Raw genomic sequence first — 27,031 nt, forward strand, 5'->3', positions numbered from 1 at the left:
TATGGGACTTTGTTCGCTCCCTTAAGTCAGTCAGCGGTCTGTGGGAGGAGTTGGAGGGATAATTCAGGTAGGAGACGCTGCCGTCAAAGCCCAAGTTGGGCAGATCCATTCAATGCTCGGAAAATGCACTTCGCGCTCCTCATCAGCCTACTGTCCTCCCCTCCATGAGATATAGTGCTCACCAGTTATCAGACTACCCTCTCTCCGTGCAGTATAGTGCTCACCAGTTATCAGACTATCGTCCTCCCCTTTGTGCAATACAGCGCTAACCATCACCCTACCCTCTTCCCCTCCGTGCAATATAGCGCCCACCAATTATCAGCCTACTGACCTCCCCTCCCCGAGAGACGGCGCTCACCAATTACCAGCCTACCGTCCTCGCCGTGCAATACAGCGCTCACCATCAGTCTACCGTACTCCCCTGTCTCACGTTAAAAGCTGAGAATGGGCTCAAGCAAATAAACACGGTCCTACTGTGCACGGCCATACTGACCTCTAACAAGATTGCTCACGGGGCAGCTCAGTCGCTGCTGCCACTACGAGAGCTAGCATCGCGTGTCGGTCGGGCCAAGTTCAAAAAACGATGTGTGTTTTTTAAAGTCATGACCCCAGTTGAGAACTAGATTATTGGCTTAAATCCTTAAAGTCAGGTTTTCATTCCACATCCTTTTGCCGCGGAGGTGAGAATGCTGCTGGGTTATCACTTACACCTATTACTACATCTGGCTTTAGTAGTAAAATATTCTCAAATTGTACTCTGAGGAGACTAGATTTACCATATAGTGAAACAGACTATATCTTCCTCCTCTGTTGAAGATAGGCTGTGTTGTGTTAGGCTATACAATGTCATACTAAATCTCCCGTCCCATTTCAGATTCAGACCGTGGATCTCATGAGCAATTTGGTAGGAAGACCCATTACGAACAATTCTTCATTTACGTATTTAAGTTGATTTCTGAAACCTGACTCTAGGTAAAGGTACTTATATTGACGATCTGCTCAAGCACGATTAGGATCTGGCCTGATCTGAACGCAAGATGCTGGAAATCGGAAGCAACACGGGGGAGTTCAGCAGGTCAAGCAGCACCTCTGGTGAGAAGTAAACAGGCAACGTGTCAGGCTGAGAACCTTTCTCAGGACTGCAGAGGAAGGGGGAAGAAGCCAGAATAAGGTGGGAGAGAGGGGAAGGAGTAGAGCTGGCAGGTGATGGGTGAGACCAGATGAGAGGGAAGAGGGGGTGGAGTAAGAAGCTGGGAGGTGAGAGGTGGATGAAATAAAGGGCTGAAGAAGAAGGGATCTGATAGGAAAGGAGAGTGGGCTGTGAGAGAAAGGGAAGGAGGAAGGGCACCAGAGGGAGGTGATGAGGAATGGAAAAAAGAAGGTGGATGGGCCAGAGGAGAAATTACCAGAAATGGGAAAAACTGATGTTCATGCCATCAGAATATGAGCTGTTGCTCCTCTTTGTGTGGTAGTAGAGGAGGCCATAGACCAACGTGTTTGACTGAATTTGAAAATTTGAATTGGGCAATCGGGCAATCCCTCATTTGTGTCAGATGGATCAAAGGCCCTCAAAGGGCTTTTTGAGCAAAGGATCTGATCTGTTTCCATTTAGATCATTACTCAAATCTAGCCATTTAGTTTAGATTAGATTATGAGGACACGCAGTCCTTTTTTATTGTCATTTAGTAATGCATGCATTAAGAAATGATACAATATTCCTCCAGTATGATATCACAGAAACACAAGACAGACCAGGACTAAAAAACTGACATAAACCACATAATTATAACATATAGTTACGACAGTGCAAAGCAATACCGTATTTGATAAAGAGCAGACCATGGGCATGGTTATAAAAAGTCTCAAAGTCTCGACAGTCCCATCATCTCACGCAGACGGTAGAAGGAAGAAAACTCTGTCTGCCATGAACCTCCAGTGCCGCAAACTTGACAATGCAGCACCCTGGAAGCACCCAACCACAGCTGACTCCTGAGTCTGTCCGAAAACTTCGAGCCTCCGACCAGTCCTCTGACACTGAGCACCGAGCACCATCTCTGCCAAGCGCTTTGACCCCGGCCCCGGCCGCTAAGCAACAGGCAAAGCTGAGGATTCGGGGCCTTCCCCTCCGGAGATTTTCGATTTTAGGATGTATTTTAAATTTTTGTAGAGTTTGAAGAAATTTTCCAGGGAAGAGGAACTTGTGTGGGAAAACTAGGGAAGCAGGAATTGTTCAAAAGTGAAAAGGGTGAATGGTGAAAGTAAATTTAGTAGAAATCTTCAGAATCATGAATGGTTTGTGTAGAGAAGAAACTGCCTTCACTGGCAGGAAGGTGAACACCTTAAACACACTGACTTAAGGAGCTGGAGAGGAGATAAAAAAAACAACTTTTCTTCATGCACAGCAGATCCACAGGACTGGAATGTGCTGCCTGAAGTGATGGTGGAAGCAAATAGAGAAAAACCGGTAAGGGCTGAAAGTTATAGGTGAGAGGGAGCAGGTGTTCTGTTGAACCAAGATCACTAGTAAATGGGTGATATTTCCCCTTCTCTTTATTCAATATGGTCAAAGCCAGTCTATCCCAGGCCTTAAACCCCCTCCCTCCACTTCTGTGACAGACTCGAGATGATCTCAATTCTCAGATCACAGGCATGAGGATCTGAACTGCCCCCATCAGTGCTGTAATATTCTGTCATCTAAGGTTTTTCAGAAAACATAGAGATCCTACAGACACTGTCTGCTGTGTACACACAAAATGCTGGAGGAGCTCAGCAGGTCATAGAACAGTGCAGCACAGGAACACACCCTTGGGCCCACAATGTTGTATCAAACCAATTATATTAGTAATTTATTGGCCAACTAAACTAATCCCTCCTGCCTGCACAGAATCTATATCCTTCCATTTCCCTCACATTCATGTACCTATCTAAAGGTCTCTTAAAAGTCTCTAATGTATCTGCCTCTACCACTCCCCAGTTAGTGTGTTCCAGGCCTCCAAAACACTCTCTGTGTAAAAACTTGTTCCTCACATCTCCTTGAAATTACCCCCTCTCATCTTAAATGCATGCCCTCTAATATGAGTCATTTTAATGTGCCCTCTAATCCAGGAAGCATCCTGGTAAATCTTTTCTGCACTCCTTCCAAAGACGCAACATCCTTTCTCTAATAGATGCAATACTCCAGATGTAGTCTAACTTGAGTTTTATAAAGTTTCATAAAGTTACGAATTTACATCTTGAGTTTCTTTCTGGTTTTTTTATAATCTCAAGGGTTCTTTTTGATTCTAGCTCCCAAGAGGTCTATAATAATCCTTATCTATAGTTATCTTAAAACTTAAGGAGTTGTGGTCACTGTTCCATAACTGTTCACCCACTGAAAAGTCAGTCAACTGGCCAAACTCATTACCCTCCTCTTGTTGGACTATTTACATATTGATTTTAAAAACCCACCCAGATGCACCTAACAAATTCTGCCTTAGCTAAGTCTCTTGTACTAAGAAGGTCCCAGTTTATATTTGGGAAGTTGAAGTCCCCCATGACAACAAGCATATTGTTTTCACACCTTTCCCTAATCTGCCTGGATATCTGCTCCTCAATGCCCCGGTGGGAATTGGGGCATCCCATCAGAGTAAATGTGCCCTTCCTATTTTGGTGTTCTACCCATATAGACTCTGTGGACCAGCCCTCCAATATATCCCCTCTGAATGCAGTTGTGATATTGTCCCTGATTAGTAGTGCAACTCCCCCCTCACCTCTTCTAACTCCCTCCCCCTCTATCTTTTCTAAAACTTCCGAACCCTGGGGCATTAATCACCCACTCCTGTCCCTCTCTCAATCAAGTCTCTGCAATGGCCACGACATCATAGTTCCATGTACTGATTCATGCTCTAAGTTCATCACATTTACCCATGATACCCCTAGTATTAACATATACACTCTTCAAACTATCTGTCCCATCGTGTCTATTAGATTTAGATTTAGATTCAACTTTTATTGTCATAGTGCCAAGTACAGATACAAAGCCAATGAAATGCAGTTAGCATCTGACCAGAAATGCAAAGAATAGTGTTATTTATAAAATAACTGTGAATAAAAAGTAAATGCTACAGCACACAAATATAAAAGTACTGAGACAGTACAATATGGGTGCAATACTGCTTAGTGCTGTGATGTGAGGTTCAGCAGGGTCACAGTCTCAGGGAAGAAGCTCTTCCTGTGCCTGCTAGTGCGAGAGCGGAGGTTCCTGTAGCGCCTACCGGTTGGGAGGAAAGTAAAAAGTCCCACGGTCAGGGTGAGATGCATCCTTGATAATGCTTTTCGCCCTGCCCAGGCAGCGTTTAGATTAGATTAGATTATGAGGACACGCAGTCCTCTTTTATTGTCATTTAGTAATGCATGCATTAAGAAATGATACAATGTTCCTCCAGAAAGATTTCACAGAAACACAAGACAAACCAAGACTTAAAAAAACTGACAAAAACCACATAATTATAACATATAGTTACAACAGTGTAAAGCAATACCGTAATTTGATGAAGAACAGACCATGGGCACGGTAAAAAAAAGTCTCGAAGTCTCTCGAAAGTCCCATCATCTCACGTAGACAGTAGAAGGGAGAAACTCTCCCTGCCATGAGCTTCCAGCGCCGCAAACTTGCTGATGCAGCACCCTGGAAGCACCCAACCACAGTCTGACTCTTGAATCTGTCCGAAAACTTTGAGCCTCCGACCAGCACTCTGACACCGAGCACCAAGTTTATAGTAGATGTTCTCAATGGTGGGCAATTGGGTGCTGATAATCCGCTGGGAAGTTTTCACCACACGCTGGAGTGCTTTGCGGTCCGATATAGGACAATTGCCATACCACACTGAGATGCAGTTGGTGAATATGCTCTCAATGATACAGCGGTAAAAGTCCGTCAGTATTCTGGGACAGAGGTGAGGTTCTTGATGCTCCGCAGGAAATAAAGGCACTGTTGCGCCTTTTTGATCAGGATGGAGGAGTTGAGGGACCAGGTGAGATCCTCGGAAATGTGGACACCAAGGAATTTGAAGCTTGATACACGCTCCACTACAGCTCCGTTGATGTAGATGGGGATGTGAGTGTGGCTCCTAGCATGCCTGAAGTCCACAATGATCTCCTTGGTCTTCTGGGTGTTAAGGGCCAGGTTGTTGTCGGCACACCACACGGCTAGGTGCTGGACCTCGTCCCTGTAGGCCGTCTCGTCATCCCCCCTGATTAGGCCAACCACCGTGGTGTCGTCTGCGAACTTGATTATGGAGTTAGAACCATGTACAGGTCATCGGTGAAAAGGGAGTACAGAAGAGGGCTCAGCACACAGCCTTGAGACACGACGGTGTACAGGGTGAGAGTGGAGGAGGAGAAGTTGTCTAACTTAACTGATTGGGGTCTGTTAGTCAAGAAAGTCCAAGGTCCAATTGCAGAGGGATGAGCTGATACCAAGCAGGCGAAGTTTGGCGATCAGCTTGGAGGGGATCACAGTATTGAATGCCGAACTAAAGTCAATGAACAGCATTCTGACGTAAGAGTAGGGGCTGTCCAGGTGGGTCAGGGCAGAGTGAAGTGCTGTGGAGATAGCATCCTCTGTTGACCTGTTGGTGCGATAGGCAAATTGATGGGGGTCCAGGGTAGTGGGCAGACAGGATTTCAGATGTGATAGAACCAGTCTCTCAAAGCACTTTGCAATGATGGGGGTGAGTGCAACTGGACGGAAGTCATTCAGGCCCATGGCAGTGGGCCTTTGCTCCTACCTGTTTTTACTGGCCCTGGCATCTACCTTCCTCTCCAACCCTCTATTTTATGACCTGATGCTCTAGGTTCCAGCCCTCTGCAGAATCAGTTTAAACTCTCCCAAGTAGCACTAGCAAAATTCCTGGCCAGGAAATTGGTTCCCGTCTAGTGCAGGTGAAACCTGCCCCTCTTGTATGGGTCACCATAGCCTAGAAGAAGTTCCAATGTTCCAAAAACCTGAAACCATGCCCCTGTGCCAGTTCCTCAACCATTCATTCATTTGTACTATCATCCTATTCCTGCCGTGACTAGCACGTGGAACCAGGAGATCACGCTCTTTAGCCCCTTTCCTAACTCCCTATAATCACTGTGTGGGACTGCTCTGGCAGGCAGCATCTATGGAAGGGATATACAATTGATGTTTTGGGCAGAGACCCTCTGCCAGAACTGGAAAGGAAGGGGCCAGAAGCCAGAATAAGAAAATAGGGGGAGGTGGAGGAGTACAGGCTGGCAGGTGATAGGCGAGGGGAAGGTAGGCTGGTGGGGAGTACAAGTTGGCAGGTGATAGGTGAGGGGGACGGTAGGTGATAGGGGAGGAGGATGGTAGGTTGATGGAGAGTACAAGTTGGCAGGTGATGGGGAGGGGAAGGTAGGTTGGTGGAGAGCACAAGTTGGCAGGTGAAGAAAAAGGGATCTGATAGAGGAAGCAGACTCTGGAATAAACGGGAGCCAGAAGGAGGCAGGTGAAGGGTATGTGCAGGGGAGGGGAAGAGAAATGGTGAGAGTGCCACCAGAAAGTGAAAACAAAGGTGGGTAGGTAGGGGAGGGAAAAGAAACAGAGGGTAGTAGTTATTGGAAGTTGGAGAAATTAATGTTCATGCTATCAGGTTGGAGGCTACTTGGACAGAAAATGAGCTGTTGCTCCTTCAACCTGCGTTTGAGCTCATCTTGACAGTAGAGGAGGTTGTAGATGGACATGGGAAGTGGATTTGATTACACTGTTGTGTAACTGGGCTGGACATGACCCAAAACACTTCCACTTAAATGGAAGTTAGTACAGTCTCAACACCCCAGAGCCTTTGCAACTATTGACACATCCTGCAGCGTGTAACCAGTGTGGAAGGAAGGGGGAAGAAGCCAGGGAGAAGTTGGGGAGAGGGGTAGAGTGTAGTCTGACAGGTGATAGGTGAGACCAAGTGAGGGGAAGGTGGTGGCTGGGCGAGGGGGAGGGGGAGATGAAGTGATAGGTGGAAAAGATAATGGGCTAAAGAAGGATTATGATAGGAGAGGAGAGTGGACCATGGGAGAACGGGTCATTCTGGCTTCTTCACTTTTCATTTCCGGTACTAATGAGTCTCAAACCAAAACATCAACTGTTTATTCCTCTCCATAGATTTTGCCTGACTTGCTGAGTTCCTCTGGCATTTTGTGTGCGTTGCTCTGAATTTCCAGCATTTGCAGAACCTTTTGTGTTTATGATTGATTAGTCTGCATGTGTTTCTGAGTGAAGAGAAACAAGGTAACAACAGCTGATTGCTGTCTGCAGTACAACGTCCCAGACTATATTGCTAGTCTTCATTGCTAGAGGGATTGAATTCAAGAGCAGGGAGGTCATGCTGCAACTATACAGGGTACTGGTGAGGCTGCACCTGGAGTACTGTGTGCAGTTCTGGATACTTAAGGAAGGATATACTGGCTTTGGAGATGGTGCAGAAGAAGTTCACCAGGTTGATTCCAGAGATGAAGGGGTTAACCTATGAGGAGAGATTGAGTTGCCTGGGACCGTACTCTCTGGAATTCAGAAGAATGAGAGGGGATCTTATAGAAACATACAAAATTTTTGAAAGAGATAGATAAGATAGAAGTAGGAAAGTTGTTTCCATTGGTAGTTGAGACTAGAACTAGGGGACATTGCCTCAAGATTCAGGGGAGAAAATTTAGGATGGAGATAAGGAGAAACTGTTTTTCCCAGAGAGTGGTGAATCTGAGGAATTCTCTGTCCAGGGAAGCAGTTGAGGCTTCCTCACTAAATATATTTAAGATACAGTTAGATAGATTTTTATATATTAGGGGAATTAAGGGTTATGAGGAAAAGGCAGGTAGATGGAGCTGAATTTACGGACAAATCAGTCATGATCTTATTGAATGGTGGGGCAGGCTTGATGGGCTGGATGGCCTACTCCTGCTCTTATTTCTTATGTTCTTATAACATCGCTTCCGAGATAATTTTAAATATAGAGCAGAACAGTACAGGCCCTTTGGCCCTCAATGTGCAGATCTTTTAATCTACTCCAAGATCAATCTAACCCTTCCCTACCACATAGCCCTTCATTTTTATTTCATCCATCTATCTAAGAACTTCTTAAAGGTCCCTAATGTATCTGCATTTACCACCACCCCTGGCAGTATGTTTCACATACTTAGTATTCATTGCCACAGAACAGACAGCAACGGAGGCCAAGACCTTGAGATTTTTAAAGCAGGGGCTGATAAGTTCTTGATGAGTAAGGTTACTGGGAGAAGGCTGGAGAATGGGGTTGAGAGGGATAATAAATCAGCTATGATGGAATGGCAGAGCATATACGCGATGGGCCAAATGGCCTAATTCTTACTGTCTCATAATGTAATTTGAAGGGGTTGGAAAAGCAGCAAACAACTTTCTTTTTTGTGAACTTACCACTCAGCCAGTGGAGGTGATCATCTACTCAAGGATCTTTATTCCGGGGATCAGATCCCATTTTTCCATGAAAGCAAACTCACCAAAAACTTGCAAACAAACATAAAGAAGATACAGATTTTGTTTTGAGAATTGCTTTTATTTAATCATTATTAAGATCCACAATAATACACTATACACACCTCATCATTGTTTTGCTCGCATTTTTCATAAAGATCCCCCTCTGGCAATGGTATAAAAATTATGGAGAAAAAATAAATTACAAAATTAAAACACAGTTCACAGGTTAGTTTCTCATGAGCTTGAGGTTTCAGGATTAAAAGTCTACAGTGCATCACTGCGAACAACAGCCCAAATCTCTGCTTTTGACTTGATAGGCAATGTTATTCCATCTGTTTGCGCATGACTCAGATATCAGAGTCTGATGAGACTAGACATACAAGAAGCTGCCATATGCACTTTGAGGCCACTTTATTATGTACCTAATAAAGTGGCCACTGATTGTATGTTTGTGGAATTCTGCTACTGTCGCCCAACTACTTTGAGGTCTGACATGTTGTGCATTCAGAGATGCTCTTCTGCACACCATTGTTGTAACATGTGGATATTTGAGTTACTTCGCCTTCCCATCATGAACCAGTCTGGCCATTCTCCTCTGATGTCTCTCTTTAACCAGGCATTTTAGCCCACAGAACTGCCACTCACTGCATGTTTTTTTTTGTTTTTTTGCACCATTCCCTGTAAAATTCCCAGGGTATCAGCAGTTTCTGAGATACTCAAACCACCCTGTCTGGCACCAACAATCATTCCATGGTCAAAGTCATTTAGATAACATTTCTTCCCCATTCTGAGGTTTGGACTGAACAAGTGAACCTCTTGACCATGCCTGCATTCTTTTGTGCATTGAGTTACTGCCACAAGATTAACTGACTAGATATTTGCATTAATGAGCAGGTGTACCTAATAAAGTGGCCATTGACCAAAATGTGGTCTTTCTTTAAACAACAATCACTTGTAGCATGCGTACTGAGTTGCAATATGTACAAGTTAATAAGAAAAGTATGTAAGGGATGGAAACTAATTGGTCACAGGTCACAGAAACAAGGCAGGTAGATGAAGTCACGATCTAACAGGACAGCACCATGGCCCTGACCTGCTCCTTAAGGCACGGAGAAAGAAATTTGTGATTTGGAGATGTTTTTAGTCATTTTTGACTATACTGAACATATGAGGTAAAAATACTAGACATTATCTTATTGAATGGAGGGGTAAGTGTAAGGGGTTAAATAGTCTATCATGCTTCCCTGTTTCGCTTAGCAAATCACCTCACTCAAGGCACAATAAATATTGGTCTTGATGTAAATACCCACATTTCACAGTCAAAATGGAAATATAATTAGGATTTTTATCTATTTAGTTACAGCGTATTGATGTCACTGTCAATGCCAGTATTTATTTTCCATCCAGTAGCATTTTCCACACACTAATATCACCCTAACCTGACATAATTGTTTATCTCACTGGGTCTGAAGCCAGTGCTTCCAAATGCCTTCGGCAGAGGAGTGGCAATGGTTCAAGAAAAGATAAAGATTAGTGTATGCACATCAAAATATACAGTGAAATGCATTGTTTGTGTCAATGGTCCAAGGCTGTGCAAGGGTCACCACAATTTCAGCCTGCCCACAACTCACTAACCCTAACTAAGAAGGAAGTTCACCAACATCTTCTCAGAGACAATCAGAGATGGACAACGAATATCAACAACACTCAACAGTTAAACTCATTATGAAGAATGGTTGAGATAGTACAGCTGGAAACCACGAGAACTTGGTAGAACAGTGAAAGAATTTTCAACTGATTTGTAAACCATTTGATTTATTGATTATACGATCAATATGCTCATCAATAAATGTTTTAGTAACTGAATATTTACATAGTATTTGAAAAAATTAATTTTGGGCTGAAATGTGTAAATGGAGTTTGGTCTCCACTTCAATTTATAGTTTCCTTATAAATTCCTAGCTCCACCTATATAAAGCATAAAGGAGTTTTTTGACTACACTAAAGTTTGTATTTAAATTCAAGTCCTTGCTGAAGCAATACAGAGAGGTATTTAGAATGAAGGTAGTGTGGGAGTGCAGTGAACATATTTCTATAGCAGCACCCAGAACCATGGACAACTGAGCCAAAGAAATTAATGCTACTGGATATCTGGGGAGTTAACATTTGATTTGTGTACATTTTGAAGTTACGAATGAAAATCTAGAATGCAAAAAAAAGTTATATAAAAACCCCTCTGATGTTCTTCAGGGAAGGATATCTGGCACCCTCATCTACACTGCTCTAGATATACCTGTAAACCCCGTCCCCCTTCCAACTCTTTAGCTCAGGGCTAGTTGTGGATGGAATTAAATGCTGGCTTTGGCAGTGACATCAATGCACTGTGAATTGATAAAAATCCAAATTGTATTTCCTTTTTGATGGTGAAATGTGGGTATATTGAACATTAAGATCTAGGAGCAGGAGTTGGTTACCTGGCCCATAAGATTATGTTGAGTATTTTACCTCAGTGATGCTTTAGCCCCCTAGCCCAATTGCTCTTGAATCTTTTAATATTCAAAAATCTCCAGCCTGTGTCTTACATATACGCAATAAACCTCCATAGAGATCTTGGGCAGAGAATTCCAAAGACTCATTATCCTCCGAGTGAGGAACTATATTCACGTTTATGTACTCAGCAGGTGACCTTTTATTTTGAAGCTATAACCCCCGGTGCCAGACTTCTCTTGAATTTTGCAATCAAACTCACATCCACCAACTTTGCTATTTATTTACTAACGTGACACAGGCCATTCAGTCCCTACTGGCTTGCAGCAGGACAATCCCACCGGCCAATTTTCCCTCCTGTTCCCTTTCTTGCATGCCTGCCAAATCCCCTTTGGTTCTTTTGCCATTTACATACACTAAGAGATAATACTCCACCTATGTGGATGATCTCTCATCTTTCCAAAATTAGTTCTGTTTTCCTCATCCTTGCCCATTCACTTAGTCTCTCCCCATATCCCATTGAAGCATCTCTGCAAATGCTCATATCAAATCAATGTTTTAGTGGCACTCCCTAGCGAAGGACAAAGTTTCTTTAGTGGCACTCCCTAGCCAGTGGCGTAGTGGCATCAGCGCTGGACTTCGGGGCGAGAGGTCCCGAGTTCGAATCCGGCCGGTTCCCTTGCACACTCTCCATCTGTGCCAGGGTTCAGTATTGAGCTAACAACTCGACCTTGTAAAAAAAAAACCTGGAGAGGGATGTTCTCCGCCAGGTTTCAGATGCCCAAGACACGCCGTACGATGAGCATAAAAGCTTGTCATGACGGCGCCCCAACGACTCCACCAGGAGTTAAGGGCGCGCACGCACACACACACTCCCTAGCTAAGGGCAAGATTTGAACAGCACTAGTGAATCAGATAGGTATTTATTGCAGTCTGTTATATATTTGATGCCACATTTATTTAACTGCTTGAACCTGCAGCTACCGTCGAACTTATTTTTCAAGGTAAATAATCCAGGCACTAGAGAATGGTCCAAAACTTCAAGCGTTACACTACTGCACACACATTTTAAGAGAACCATCCCACTTTAATTAGAGAAATCTATGTAAATAGTTTATGTGGTGTTGAATTCTCCCATAAAACGCTGGACAAACTCAGCAGGTCAGGCAGCATCAAGGCTATGAATAAACAGTTGACATTACAGGGTGAAGCCCTTCATCAGGACAGGAGTTTCAGCACTAAATGTTGCCTGTTTATTCCTCTCCATAGATGCTGCCTGACTCTCTGAGCTCCTCCAGCATTTTGTGTGTGCTGCTCTGGATTTCCAGCATTTGTGTTGAATTCTCCCACCAAGACCCTAGGAATTTATAGCAGCAATCTGAAGTACATCTAGACAAGGAATATAGTAAAGAGAGTGTGAAAGTTTATAACTATCTTATAAACGTCTTTGTGCTCATTGAATATTACTGTTGAGGAGGACGACTACAACATCCGTATATCTTACATTCAATACCAAAACAGCCACCCAGTCAACACAGATTTAAACCCACAGCATCACCAATTTCCTCCCATTTGTGGCCCAGCTGGTGAGATGGTAACCATTTATATTGCTCAGATATTTGGAGTTATTTATCACATGTACACACAGTGAAATGCATCATTTGTGATAACAACCAACACAGCCCAGGGGCGTGCTGGGGGAAGCCTGCAAGTGTTGCCACATATTCTGGCGCTAAGATAGTATGCCCTCAATGCTCAGTAGAACAACAGAGATAACACTTACATAGAAGATATTTAAAGGTAAGACTGGCCAATTCCCTGTAGCTGCCCTTTGTGCCAGCTCAAGTCTGGAGCACGAATATAACTGGAAAACATTTCTGGACAGGGATGTGCCACTGATCACCGTTCTAAATGGGTAAATACCAAGCACTCATACACAGATTGATGGCATTCAGAGGCCAGTTGTAAAATATATACTCAGTGGCCATTTCATTAGCTACCTCCTGTACCTGATGAGTGCATGTTCATGGACTTCTGCTGCCCAAGCCCATCCATTTCAAAGTTCGACATGTTGCGCGTTCAGAAATGTTCTTCTGCACACCACTTTGTAATGCGCAGTTATTTAAGTTACTGTCACTTTCCTATCAGCTTGAAGCACTCCAGCCATTCTCCTGACTCTCTCATCAACAAGGCATTTTCGCCCACAGAACTGTCACTCATTGGACCTGTTTTGCTTTCCGCACCATTCTCTGTAAACACTGGAGACTGTTGTGTGTGAAAATCCCAGGAGATCAGCAGTTTCTGAGATACTCAAACCACCCTGTCTGGCACCAACAATCATTCCATGGTCAAAGCCACTTAGATCACATTTCTTCCCCATTGGTCTGAACAACTGAACTGACCATTGAGTTGCTGCCATATGATTGGCTGATTAGATATTCGCATTACTGAGCAGGTGTGCAGATGTACCTAATAAAGTGGCCACTGAATGCGTAAATCAAATAATTTAACAAGGCAAGGTGAATAAATAAACACGTGAGTCAAGCCACAATTACTTGTGCTTTCAGAGACTGGCTGTGGTAAGATGGGATAGTACTGTGAGTCAAACACTGAAACTGCAACCACATGAATGCAAGCAGTTAAAATTAACCATGTGAGGTTCCAACGATGCTCCTGGAGAGAGGCAAACAGAAAGTGCTTCATAGGTTAAATAAATGAACAGGGAATGATTTTATAATCAACCACTATTGAGCAAAGTTCCAAACTCCATGGGCAGTATGGTTCAATGTGTGTTGTTACATTGCCAGTGCAAAGTTTACATCCACCTGCAAGTTCAGGATGCAAAATTCCATTTTTTCCTTAAATGTATAGAAGTTTATCTCCCAGCCTACTTCCTCAAACCTGTCGTCCATCCCCTCATTTGACATTCCCAACCCAGCAGGTCTCTGGAGTCTCAAGGAAATGAAGATTAATCTTTGGTCACCACTGCAAGCTAAATCCGGAGAGGAATGATTACAATATGTAAAAAATTCTTCTTCCATTATTCCCGAACATGTTTGTTTAAGTAGTACCTTTCTCATGTCTTCCTTCGTCATTGTCATAGACCATACCACACAGAAACAGGCCCTTCGGCTCAACTAGTCCATGCTGACCAAAATGCCTCATCCAAGCTAGTCCCATTTGGCCCTTTCCAATTCATGAACCTGTACAAATGTCTCTTACAAGTTCTTATTGTACCTGCCTCAATCACTTCCTCTGGCAGCTGATTCCATGGAATCACCCTGTGTGTCAAAAAAAGGTTGCCCCTTAAGTTCCTATTAAATCTCTCCTGCCTTTCAAAATGTCCCAAAGTCAGTGAAATGGTTTTGAAGTGTAGTCACTGTTGTCATGAAGGAAATGGGAGCAGCCAATTGTGCACAGGAAACTCCCACAAACTGGAATGGACAAAGACTCTATATGAAGCTTTAGAGAGGGTGCAGAGAGATTTACCAGGATGCTGCCTGGATTGGAGAGCATGTGTTGAGGATAGGTTGGGTGAGTTAGGGTTTTTCACTTTGGAGCGATGGAGGATGCGTGGTGATTTGATGTAGGTAAGATGATAAGAGGCATTGATAGGGTGGACTGCCAGCACCATTTTACCAGGGTGAAAATGGCTAATATCTAAGGGCATAACTTTAATGTGATTAGAGGAAGATAAAAGGGGATGGTAGAGGTAGTTTTTCACACAGAGAGTGGCAGGTGCATGCAATGTGCTGCCAGGACTGGTGGTTGAGGCAGATATATTAGGGACATTTATGAGATGGCCACATGGGTGAAAGAAAGATAGAGGGCTATGTGGAAGGGAAGGGTTAGATTGATCTGAGAGTTTGTTAAAAGATGGCACAACATTGTGGGCCAAAGTGCCTGTACTGTGCTGTGTGGTATATGTTCTATCTATACCACCATATGAAGGTGTTAATCTGAAACGCTGACTGTCCATTTCCCTCCACAGGTGCAGCCTGACCCACTGAGTTCCCCCACCATCTAGTGTGTTGCTCTTTGTCTGATGGGGTGACAGTGAATCACAAACCTTCTCTGATAATGTTACAACTTCAAAGCAGAAGTTTTCTTTAATTGTATTCCCCAGCCCTGAGTTTTACTTGCAAGATTAAATCTTAGCTCCTGGGGACTCCTGGACAACCCAACAGTTGTGGACAGTGGTTCAGATGGAGAAACCTCCGACCAAACTTCCCCCCTGACCCCCACCCCCCATAAGACTCCTCCTTCCTGCACACTGCCCTCCTTTCAGTAAGCAATGACCTATGTTCAAAGAGATCGACCCCCAGAGACTCAGGCCCGGCTGCAGGAGGTGTTGATCATGATGTTGGGAAGCGCGTTGCGCCTCTTGCGCCAGGAGCCCAGATCCTGCGAGTAGCCTTTAACCAGCCGGAACCAGTGCTGGGTCCTTGGCCGATCTGCGGCGCGGAAGACAAACACCTCCTTGGGTATCTCCAGCAGCTCGAAGGTGTCGTCGCAGTCAGGGTCTGAAGACACCACGCAGTTGCCCAGGTGGAGGGGCCGCCGGAAGAGGGAGAACTTGCCACCGCTCTTGTCCCGGATCAGCACCAGCGCGACGTCCCGTGGTGCCTCCTGCCTGCCCCCGCTGGGCGACGAGCCTCTCTGGCCAGCTACGGGCTCAGGGTCTGCCCTGTTGACCAGCAGCAGAGCATGGAGGCTCTGGAACTTGAGGGACCTGCTCCCTTTCTTGGGCCACTGGCAGTCACCAGGCTGTGAGGACTGAAGTGTTCCCTCCATAGCAAAGCGTGTCTCCTCTCGCAGCCACCCTACTGCACGCACCGCCACCTCCCTCAGCTCCAGGTCGGCGGCTTCTCGGTGCCGCCGGCTCCCGCGCCGGAGCGAGCGGAAGTTCCAGAGCGGTGCGCCCTCCTGCCGGCTTTTCATGTTGATGTGCTCCAGGTGCGATTCCACCCGACTCTTGGCCTCCCGCAGGCCCCGGTGGTCCGGGTGCAACTCCGGAGTCGAGCTGCCGATCCGGCTCAGCAGCAGCGGGTACTTGGTGACTCGCTGCAGCGGTGCCATCAGGAAGGAGCGCAGGTTCATGCGACGCAGGGCGGTATTGTCATTCTGCGACACGTCCAAGAAGATCCTGAGAGCAATCAACAGAACGTTGGGTTAGTGCACGACAAACAGCACCGACTAGTCACTTCATTTTATCTATTTAAAGAGACAGCATGACAGCAAACCCTTCTGGCCAACCACACCTACAAAAAAAATAACCTATTTACCCGTATGTCTTTGGAAAGTGCGAGGAAACCAGATTATCCAATTCAACCTGAATTACTCAGTAATACCAACAGAGGGCGCCACGGTAGTGTAACTCTATTACAGCATCAGTGACTGGGGTTCAAATCCTGCCATTGCCTGTAAGGAGTTTTTATGTTCTCCCTGTGACCGTGTGGGTTTCCTCCAGTGGCTCCAGTTGTAATATGGGCTTCCCACATTCCGGACTCATACGGGTTGGTAGGTTAATTGGGTGTAACTGGGTGGCGCAGGCTTGCTGGGCCAGAAGAGACTGTAAGAGAGCTGTATGTCTAAGTAAAAATAAAACTTTGACTACTAGCATTATGTAACAAGTACTGAGGTACGGTGATAAACTTGGCTTTGCATATCATTTCCATGCAGATCATTTTGTTGCAACGTTGCATTGAGATAGTACAAGCAAAAACAATAACAAAATGCAGAATAAAGTGTTACAGTTACAGAGGAAGTGAAGTGCGGCTGTGAGATCATAAGGAGCTACGTTCTGAGATCAAAAACACATCCTTATTCTACTAGGGGACAATTCATTGAACATAAATCATTCTTGCACAGTACAGATCCTTCAGCCATGACATTTCAATCTCCTCCAAGATCAATCTAACGCTTTCCTCCCGCATAGCCCTCCGACTCCTTTCATCCATGTGCCAATTCAATAGTCATAACAGCAGGGTAATAGCTGCCTTGAGACTGATGGTATGTGCTTACAGGCTTTTGTATCTTCTGCCCAAGGGAAGAGAGTGGAGAGAGTAACACCTACAAAATAACTATCAGTTTTGTGTCAGATGTTAGATTAGATTAGATTAGATTATGAGGACACGCAGTCCTTGTTTATTGTCATTTAGAAATGCATGCATTAAAAAATGATACAATGTTCCTCCAGAAAGGTATCACAGAAACACAGGACAAACCAAGACTAAAAACTGACAAAACCACATAATTCTAACTTATAGTTACAACAGTGCAAAGCAATATCATAATTTGATAAAGAGCAGACCATGGGCACGGTAAAATAAAGTCTCAAGTCCTGATAGCCCCATCATTCCATGCAGACGGAAGCACCGCAAACTTGCCGATGCATCGGAAGCACCCGACCGCAGCCGACTGAGTCCGTCTGAAAACTTCGAGCCTCTGACCAGCCCTCCAGCACCGAGCACCATCTCTGCCAAGCACTTCGACCCCACCCCGGCCGCCGAGCAACAAGCAAAGCCGAGGACTCGGGGCCTTCCCCTCCGGAGATTCTGGATCACGCAGTAGCAGCGGCAACGAAGCAGGCATTTCAGAAGTTTCACCAGATGTTCCTCCGTGCTCTCAAGTCTGTCTCCATCAAATCAGGATTGTGCACAGCACCTCACTTGACAGGTAATAGACATCATCACCGGAGTGGCCGTGCAAGCTGCGTCACACTGCCCTCTTCTCTTCCCTCCTGTTAAAGATTGGTGTAGAAGATTGTCAAAGGATACACCAGGATATACACTAGTGGCCACTTCACTTGGTACCTCCTAACTGTATAATCTTGGTCTTCTGCTGTTCTAGCCCATCCACTCCCGCACACCACTGTTGTAACATGTAGGTATTTGAATTACTGTTGCCTTTCTGTCAGCTTGAAGCAGTCTGGCCATTTTTCTCTAAGCTCTCTCATTCATAAGGCATTTTTTCCTACAGAACTGTTGTACACTGGATGTTTTGTTTCTTGCACTGTTCTCTGTAAACACTAGTCTGTTGTGTGTGAAAATCCCAGGAGAACAGCAGTTTCTGAGATACTCAAATCACTATGTCTGGCACCAACAATCGTTTCACGGTCAAAGTCACATTTCTTCCCCATTCTGATGTTTGGTCTGAACAACAACTGAACTTCTTGACCATGTCTATATGCATTTATGCATTGAGTTGCTGCCACATGATTGGCTGATTAATTATTTGCAGTAATGAGGTGGACAGGTGTACCTGATAAAGTGGCCGGTCAGTGTAGAATCTCATTGCTCCCTAAACTGTATCTAGAATTCTTCACTGTTCCCTAAGGAATCCTTAACCACAACAGTTTTTACTAATCCTACCTTAGTAATATGACCAATCTATAATGGTCCACTCCCAGGGACGTTCCTGAAGGAACAACCCTAGAGACAGTCACAAGCTCTTCCTCCACAGTACTCTTCTCAATTTGATTATTCCAATCATTATGCAGATTATAATTACTTATAATGATTGCATTTCCCTTTTTCCATGGCAGATTCTACTGCCACGATGGTCTGGGTAGCCTCCAACCTGACAGGCATGACATTGATTTCTCTAACTGCTGACAATTTCTCCCATATTCCCTTCACTCTTTTTGCATTCCTCTTTCTGGCTTCCCTCTTTCTCTTATCTTCACCTGCCAATCATCTCCCTCTGGTGCTCCTCCTCCTTCCCTTTCTCCCATGGACCACTGTCCTGTCCATTCAGATTCCTTCTTCTTCCAGCCTTCATCTCTTCCACCTAGCCACTCCCAGCTTCTCCCTTCATCTCCCCTCCCCTACCCACCCACCTTCCCCCCTCCCCACCTGCTTTCACCTATCACTTCACAGCTTGTGCTTCTTCCCCACCCCAATATTCTTATTTTGACTTCTTTCCCCTTTCTTTTCAGCCCTGTGAAAGTTCTCAGTCTGAAATTCCTCTCCATAGATGCTGCCTAACCTTCCAAGTTCTTCTGGCTCTTCCCTTACCCCATAATCTTGGTAGATCGCCATTTCTGCTTTGTCTGATTGAGAAGCAACACATTGTGGGTCTATGGATTCCTGCCTATGCTTCTCATATACTGTTGAAAGTGGATGGTTTAAAGTTGTATTAGATAGATTTCTCTTCTGCTTGTCTAGCTCTCCCTTGCTACTGAGTTCAAGAGCCGCAAGATAATGTTGCAGCTCTATACGCCAGCATATAGGCGGGAGGTTGAAAATCTGGCTGAGAAGTGCCACAACACAACCTCTCACTCTGTGTTAGCAAGACCAAGGAGCTGATTATTGAGTTCAGGAGTAGTGAAACTGGAGGTCCATGAGCCAGTCCTCATCGGGGGATCAGGGTGGAGAGGGTCAGCAACTTTAAATTCCTGGGTGTTATCATTTCAGAGGACTTGTCCTGAGCCCAACATGTAACTGCAATTATGAAGGAAGCACAGCACTGCCTCTACTTCCTTAAGAGTTTATAAAAATTCAGCATAACATCTAATAGTTTGAAAAACTTCTATAAATGTGTGGTGAGAGTATATTGACTGGTTGCATCACAGCCCTGTATGGAAACACCGATGCCCTTGAATGAGAAATGTTATAAAAAGTTGTGGCCCAATGCATCATGGTTAAGCCCTCCCCACCATTGAACACATCTACATGGAGCGCTGTTGCAAGAAAACTGCATCCATCATCAGGGAACCCCATCACCCAGGACATGCTCTCTTCTCACTGCTGTCATCAAGAAGGAGGTACTGGAGCCTCAGGGCTCACACCACCATGTTTAGGAACAGTTATAACCCCTCAACTATCAGGCTCTTGAACCAGTAGGAATAACCTCATTCAAAAAGGATCCAGTGCTTTCCTGGCGTATATGATGAATAAATTCTTCTTGGATTTCCAGCCAGGTAGAAGTATCAATTAAACAAAGCCAAAGGTCGCACTCTAAGTAAGAACTGGAACTTGATTGTAAACAAGGTAGGAGAGCAGAAACCTGATTGGGTAAGGACTAACCAATCAGGAAGGGCACTCTACAGGGGTATAAATACCACTGGACTAGACACACCCGTGCATTATCCCTGATGAAGATGGCAGATTTTGTCATCGAAACTTTGGTTATAATTGACAATTTACCCAACTGAAAGCCCAAGAAAAACTTAAACTTCATTCAACTTCATTTGCCCCATCACTGAACTTTTCTCACAATCTAAGGACTCTCTTTCAAGGACTCAGGTTGTTTGTCTGTCCTGTTGGTGCGGTGTTTCATTGGGCTCTTGGATTTACTGAATATGCCCACAAAAAAACGAATCTCAGGATTGTATATGGTAACATATGTGTTCGGTTCTGGTTTCCTCATTGTATCTCAGTGCATATGACAATAATCAGTTTCAGAGTAGTACAGGAATTAAGAAATATGGGGATTGTGCAGAAGAGTGGAGTTTGAGTTAGAAAATAAGGCAGAGTAACATTGAATGGGACAGCAGGACAGAGGGACCAAATAACTTACCCCAATGTTATTTCTTAAGTTCTAATGCTGGCCTTGTGACCATTTACAATCTTCACGGCTCCTCCATTGGCAGCCATGCCTTTATTCTTTGTAAAAGTAGAAGTATCTTAGGATGGTGCAATAACAAAGCTTCTTCCTCTCCCTTTCCTCTCGCTCTCCCGGGATCTCTCTCCATTGAAACTGTTGGATTGGGGTCTACAACTTACCCCTCATAATTTTGTATAACTATCAAATCTCCCCTCATTCTCCTACACTCCAGGGAATAAAATCCTAACCTGTTCAACCTTTCCCTGTAACTCCGGTCCTCAAACCCTGCTAACATCCAGGTAAATTCTCTCTGTGCTCTTTCAAGCTTATTGCTATCTTTACTGTAAGAAGGTGACCATAACTCTACACAATACTCCAAATTCGCCCTCGTCAACATCTTATAAAACTTCAGCATAACATCCCAATTCCTGTAGTCAATGCTCTCCAAGACCTCCAGCACCCAGGGCATGCCCTTTTCTCACTGTTACCATCAGGTACGAGGTACAGAAGCCCGAAGGCACACACTCAGCGATTCAGGAACAGCTTCTTCCCCTCTGCCATCCGATTCCTAAATGGTTATTGAAGCTATGGACACTACCTTTTTTTTAATATTTCTGTTTTTGCACAATTTTAAAAAATCTATTCAACATACGTAATTGATTTACTTGTTTATTTATTATTGTTTTATTTTATTTATTATTTTTATTATTATTTTTCTCTCTGCTAGATTATGTATTGCATTGAACTGCTGCTGCTAAGTGAACAAATTTTACGTCACATGCCAGTGATAATAAGCCTGATTCTGAGAACTCCCATCAACTCTTGCCAGATTCTCCCACTCACCCACAAACTTGGGGCAATTTGCAGTGGCCCAGAGACCCACCGACTGCACAATCTTGGAATGTGGGAGGAAACCAGAGCACCCTAGGGAAACCCACACAGTCACAGGGTGAAACCTGTAAACTCCACATAGGTCAAGATCGAAAGTCCTCATCGTTCCACTAGCTGCCCCACTCTGCTACAATTATTATGCTCACTTGGATTTTAAGTAAGTTCCCTTTCCTTGGATAGTGACACAATGGATAGTATTTTCTGCATGGTTAGGAAGTCTGAATTCAAATGTGAATTTCCAGAATAATAATACAAATTCAAATTCTGCCCTTCATACCACCAGCGATCACAGGTAGGTATTTAGCTCTTGCTGCTGTCTGTGAGGTCTGTACAGTTTCCTCATGACTGTGTGGGTGGGTTTTCTGCTACATTCCAAATATGTACGGTTAGTTTAGGGTTAGATAGTTGTGAGCATGCTATGCTGGCACTGGAAACATGGTGACACTTGTGGGCTGCCCCCAGCACATCCTTAGACTAGGCATTGACACAAACGAGACATTTCACTCAAACAACAGGAATTCTGCAGATGCTGGAAATTCAAGCAACACACATCAAAGTTGCTGGTGAACGCAGCAGGCCAGGCAGCATCTCTAGGAAGAGGTACAGTCGACGTTTCAGGCCGAGACCCTTCGTCAGGACTAACTGAAGGAAGAGTGAGTAAGGGATTTGAAAGTTGGAGGGAGAGGGGGAGATCCAAAATGATAGGAGAAGACAGGAGGGGGAGGGGTGGAGCCAAGAGCTGGACAGGTGATAGGCAAAAGGGGATACGAGAGGATCATGGGACAGGAGGTCCGGGAAGAAAGACAAGGGGGGGGGACTCAGAGGATGGGCGAGAGGTATATTCAGAGGGACAGAGGGAGAAAAAGGAGAGTGAAAGAAAGAATGTGTGCATAAAAATAAGTAACAGATGGGGTACGAGGGGGAGGTGGGGCCTAGCAGAAGTTAGAGAAGTCGATGTTCATGCCATCGGGCTGGAGGCTACCCAGACGGAATATAAGGTGTTGATCCTCCAACCTGAGTGTGGCTTCATCTTTACAGTAGAGGAGGCCGTGGATAGACATGTCAGAATGGGAATGGGATGTGGAATTAAAATGTATGGCCACTGGGAGATCCTGCTTTTCTCTGGCAGATGCGGCGGAGACGGAGGAATTGCGAGAAGGGGATGGCGTTTTTGCAAGAGACAGGGTGAGAAGAGGAATAGTCCAGATAGCTGTGAGGATAGTGGAGGAAGGGAAGCCCCTTGGACTATTCCTCTTCTCACCCTGTCTCTTGCAAAAACGCCATCCCCTTCTCGCAATTCCTCCGTCTCCGCCGCATCTGCTCTCAGGATGAGGCTTTTCATTCTAGGACGAGGGAGATGTCTTCATTTTTTAAAGAAAGGGGCTTCCCTTCCTCCACTATCAACTCTGCTCTTAAATGCATCTCCCCTATTTCACGTACATCTGCTCTCACTCCATCCTCCCGCCACCCCACTAGGAATAGGGTTCCCCTGGTCCTCACCTACCACCCCACCAGCCCCCGGGTCCAACATATTATTCTCCATAACTTCCGCCACCTCCAACGGGATCCCACCACTAAGCACATCTTTCCCTTCCCCCCTCTCTGCATTCCGCAGGGATCGCTCCCTACACAACTCCCTTGTCCATTCGTCCCCCCCATCCCTCCCCACTGATCTCCCGCCTGGCACTTATCCGTGTAAGTGGAACAAGTGCTACACATGCCCTTACACTTCCTCCCTTACCACCATTCAGGGCCCCAAACAGTCCTTCCAGGTGAGGCAACACTTCACCTGTGAGTCGACTGGGGTGATATACTGCGTCCAGTGCTCCCGACGTGGCCCTTTATATATTGGCGAGACCCGACGCAGACTGGGAGACCGCTTTGCTGAACATCTACGCTCTGTCTGCCAGAGAAAGCAGGATCTCCCAGTGGCCACACATTTTAATTCCACATCCCATTCCCATTCTGACATGTCTATCCACGGCCTCCTCTACTGTAAAGATGAAGCCACACTCAGGTTGGAGGACCAACACCTTATATTCCGTCTGGGTAGCCTCCAGCCTGATGGCATGAACATCGACTTCTATAACTTCCGCTAATGCCCCACCTCCCCCTCGTACCCCATCTGTTATTTATTTTTATACACACATTCTTTCTCTCACTCTCCTTTTTCTCCCTCTGTCCCTCTGAATATACCCCTTGCCCATCCTCTGGGTTCCCCCCGCCCCCCCCGTCTTTTTTCCCGGACCTCCTGTCCCATGATCCTCTCGTATCCCTTTTGCCAATCACCTGTCCAGCTCTTGGCTCCATCCCTCCCCCTCCTGTCTTCTCCTATCTTTTGGATCTTCCCCTCCCCCTCCAACTTTCAAATCCCTTACTCACTCTTCCTTCAGTTAGTCCTGACGAAGGGTCTCGGCCTGAAACGTCGACTGCACCTCTTCCTAGAGATGCTGCCTGGCCTGCTGCGTTCACCAGCAACTTTGATGTGTGTTGCTTGAGACATTTCACTGTATGTTTCGATATATGTGTAACAAATAAAGCTAATCTTTATTGATTATTCTGTCTGCACTGGCTTGGTGGTGGTCTGCTAAGGTGGACCAGTGGTTGCTGTGGAGCAGTTGGTGCTGGAGATGTCCCACAAGACACAGCTGTTCAGCAATGGCAATTGACTCCATGGTCTGTTTACCAAGAAGCCATCTCAAAATTTGAAGGTGTTGTCACTGTTACATACCTCGTGGGTATCTTGTGACTGTCTTATGACCATGATGTAGTTGAGTATCTTGTGAGCATGATGTAACTGTCTTGTGATGGGGGGGGTGATGTAATCTTCCCGCCAGTGTGAGGTCACATGATGGCATGTTCCAACAATTATATAAGGGGAAACCCCTGTTGTCACGCAGTTTTCGTTAGATGGTTAGTTAGTTTTGCTGCGTATTCGTCTCATAACACAGTTTCGTTTTAAAGTGGAGTTTTTTACTTTCTATTGTAAGGTGCCAAAAGCACTGTGCCGGCAGTTCGCCAATCGCTGCCAGTTCTTGTTTGTTGCACCTTTGTTTTACCTTTACAGTCTAGTATTGGAGAGTGAAGACCTTACCAAAGTACGGGAACCTGAAGGATTGAGTAAAGTTGGTGTTGTTCGGCGGTTTTATAAAGGATCGATCTCATTGAATCTTCATTCAGGAATAGTGGCCTGCATCTGAGATAACTCCTGCAAGATCAGGAAGATTTGTGCAGTGTTCACCCCCCAGGAAAAGGTCAGTTCCTTTAAGCCGTTTTATTTCCTTCGTCGTGAATCCTTTGGACAAGGCATCTTTCAGCTGGGATCAGCAGTATGGTCACGTCTTCGAAAAAATCAGTTTTCAGGGAAGTCTCCTTACCGACCAGTACCGGGCCACATAGCATGTGCTACCGGGCTGCGAGGAAACGATAGGATTTGGCGATACGAGTCAGCTGCACCTTTCCTCATTCCCTGTCATGCCCACTGTTGAGCTTGAACGCATGTGAGGTCATTATGCACACGTTATCCATGTCAGCGCGGGAAGAAGATCAACTCCTGGAGCTTGCAAGTGACGGCGGGCTGAAAAGTATGTTTGACATAACATCACTGCTGGCATTCTGGATCAAAGTCAAGGGTGAATATCCTGAGATAGCCACGAAAGCACTGAAAACTTTGCTTCCATTTCCAATATATCTCTGTGAAGCGGGGTTTTCTGCAATGAATGCAACAAAAACTAAATTGTGGAATAGACTGGACATAAGGAACCCCCTTCGAGTATCGCTGTCTCCCATCACCCCTCAATAGGACCGTCTTGTTGCAGGGAAACAAGCCCAGGGCTCCCACCGATTCAGCGATATTGGTGTGTTGCAATGATTTTATATGTTCATACAGGGAAAATATGTGCTGTGTGTTTAATATCCAAACGTTACTTAAAATGTTATGATGCTATTGACTTATAAGTGACTTATAATTGCCTTATCACTATATTCGCGCAAGGAAAATATGCGCTATGTGTTTGATATTAAATTCGTTCGATAAACCCTTTTAGAAACAAGATTGAGTGTATTAGCCACTTATAAGTGACTTATAGTTGACTTATCACCTATATTCCGGTAGTGATACACCCCCCCCCCCCAGGGTTGCCAACTGTCCTGTATTTGCCGGGACATCCCATATATTGGGCTAAATTGGTTTGTCCCATATGGGACCGCCCTTGTCCCGCATTTTCCCCGCTAGGGTAGAGCGTTCCTATGAAACCTTCCGTGCCGAAATGGCGTGAAGTGAAGAAGCGATTACCATTCATTTATATGGGAAAAATTTTTGAGCGTTCCCAGACCCGAAAAATAACCTACCAAATCATACCAAATAACACATAAAACCTAAGATAACACTAACATATAGTAAAAGCAGGAATGATGTGATAAATACACAGCCTATATAAAGTACAAATAATGTATGTACAGTGTAGTTTCACTGAACAGAATCACCAAAAACGATTTGTAGAAAAAAACCGGCACGTACACATCACGCATGCGCACACAGGTGCCCGCGCAAGGCTTCATGGTCATGGTAGTCTTTCTCGGGGTAAACACAACGTATCTGACTGCTACTCTCGTCGGTTGGCAACCCTACCCGCCCCCACCCCCTGTCGGCCGGTCCGCAAGAATATTGTCAATATTCAACCGGGCCACGGTGCAAAAAAGGTTGGGGACCCCTGGTATAAATCACTTGGACCTTCGAGTTTACCACTTTAAGACTGTATTCAAATTTACCGCTTTAAGAACTATTCCAGAGTTTGGCTGTTGGTTAAATTGCCGTATAGCGGTTAACTTCCGGTTCAGTTAGTCGTTTGTTTACTTTTCACTATGTTTGAACAGAGTTTAATAAATGTTTCTGTTTGTTTATAAAACCTGACTCAATTCTATATTCATTGTTGCCGACCATGTAACATCACAATCCACCATGTTCACTGTAACCCTTCAAATTGTTAGTCTTCCAGAACTAGTTTCACTGAAATTAAAATGAGAGATATTCTTACAGAAATATCTGCATGATGCTAAACTAGGGCACATCATCAGTGATGTTACCTGGGGTTGTCAGGTGTTTCAGGTCTTTCAACACCCTTGCCCAGGCAACCCGAACGGGGTTGATCAGACCCCAGCCTGTGCCCTAGCAGCAACCCATGGATCTGTCCTCTTTATCCAGAGCCATCTTGGCACTTTCACTGCTGCATCTGTGGTGATAGAAATGACTGTTCTTCTTCTTCGCTCCTCCGTGACTCCAAGTGCAGTTTATACTTTGCAGAGCGACTAGCCTGCATAGCCACGACACCCAACCTCCACGGGCCAACACTTTGCTAAATATTTATTTAAACAGAAAGTTCTAGAAATATTCAGCAGGTCAGGCGGGCTTCAGTGGGGAACGAAGCAGTAACTGTTTCCAGTCTAGGATCAGGACCAAGGGATTTTTAACATTAAGTGTTTCCCTCCCACAGATGCTGCCTGACCTGATGAGTGTTTCCAGCATTTTCTGTTTTTATTTCAGATTTCCAGCAACTGCTCATTTTGTTTTGTTCGGAGAGGTGTTGAGGAATAAATGGACAAAGATTGGTCCAGATCAAC

At 45.0% G+C, this 27,031-nt stretch overlaps 1 protein-coding gene across 1 annotated transcript in view; it reads right to left on the reverse strand.

Annotated features, from left to right (window-relative positions):
* Positions 1 to 15,224: 15,224 nt before the first annotated feature.
* The window catches only part of arhgef49 (Rho guanine nucleotide exchange factor 49), a 211,559-nt gene continuing 199,752 nt past the window's right edge, over positions 15,225 to 27,031 (reverse strand). Inside the window, exon 8 of the mRNA XM_072259729.1 lies at positions 15,225 to 16,118. Coding sequence (XP_072115830.1) covers positions 15,302 to 16,118 — 817 coding nt within the window. The 3' untranslated portion in view covers positions 15,225 to 15,301. The remainder of the gene's footprint in view (positions 16,119 to 27,031) is intronic.

Source organism: Mobula birostris, chromosome 6, assembly GCF_030028105.1.
Source record: "Mobula birostris isolate sMobBir1 chromosome 6, sMobBir1.hap1, whole genome shotgun sequence".
Classification (NCBI taxonomy): domain Eukaryota; kingdom Metazoa; phylum Chordata; class Chondrichthyes; order Myliobatiformes; family Myliobatidae; genus Mobula; species Mobula birostris.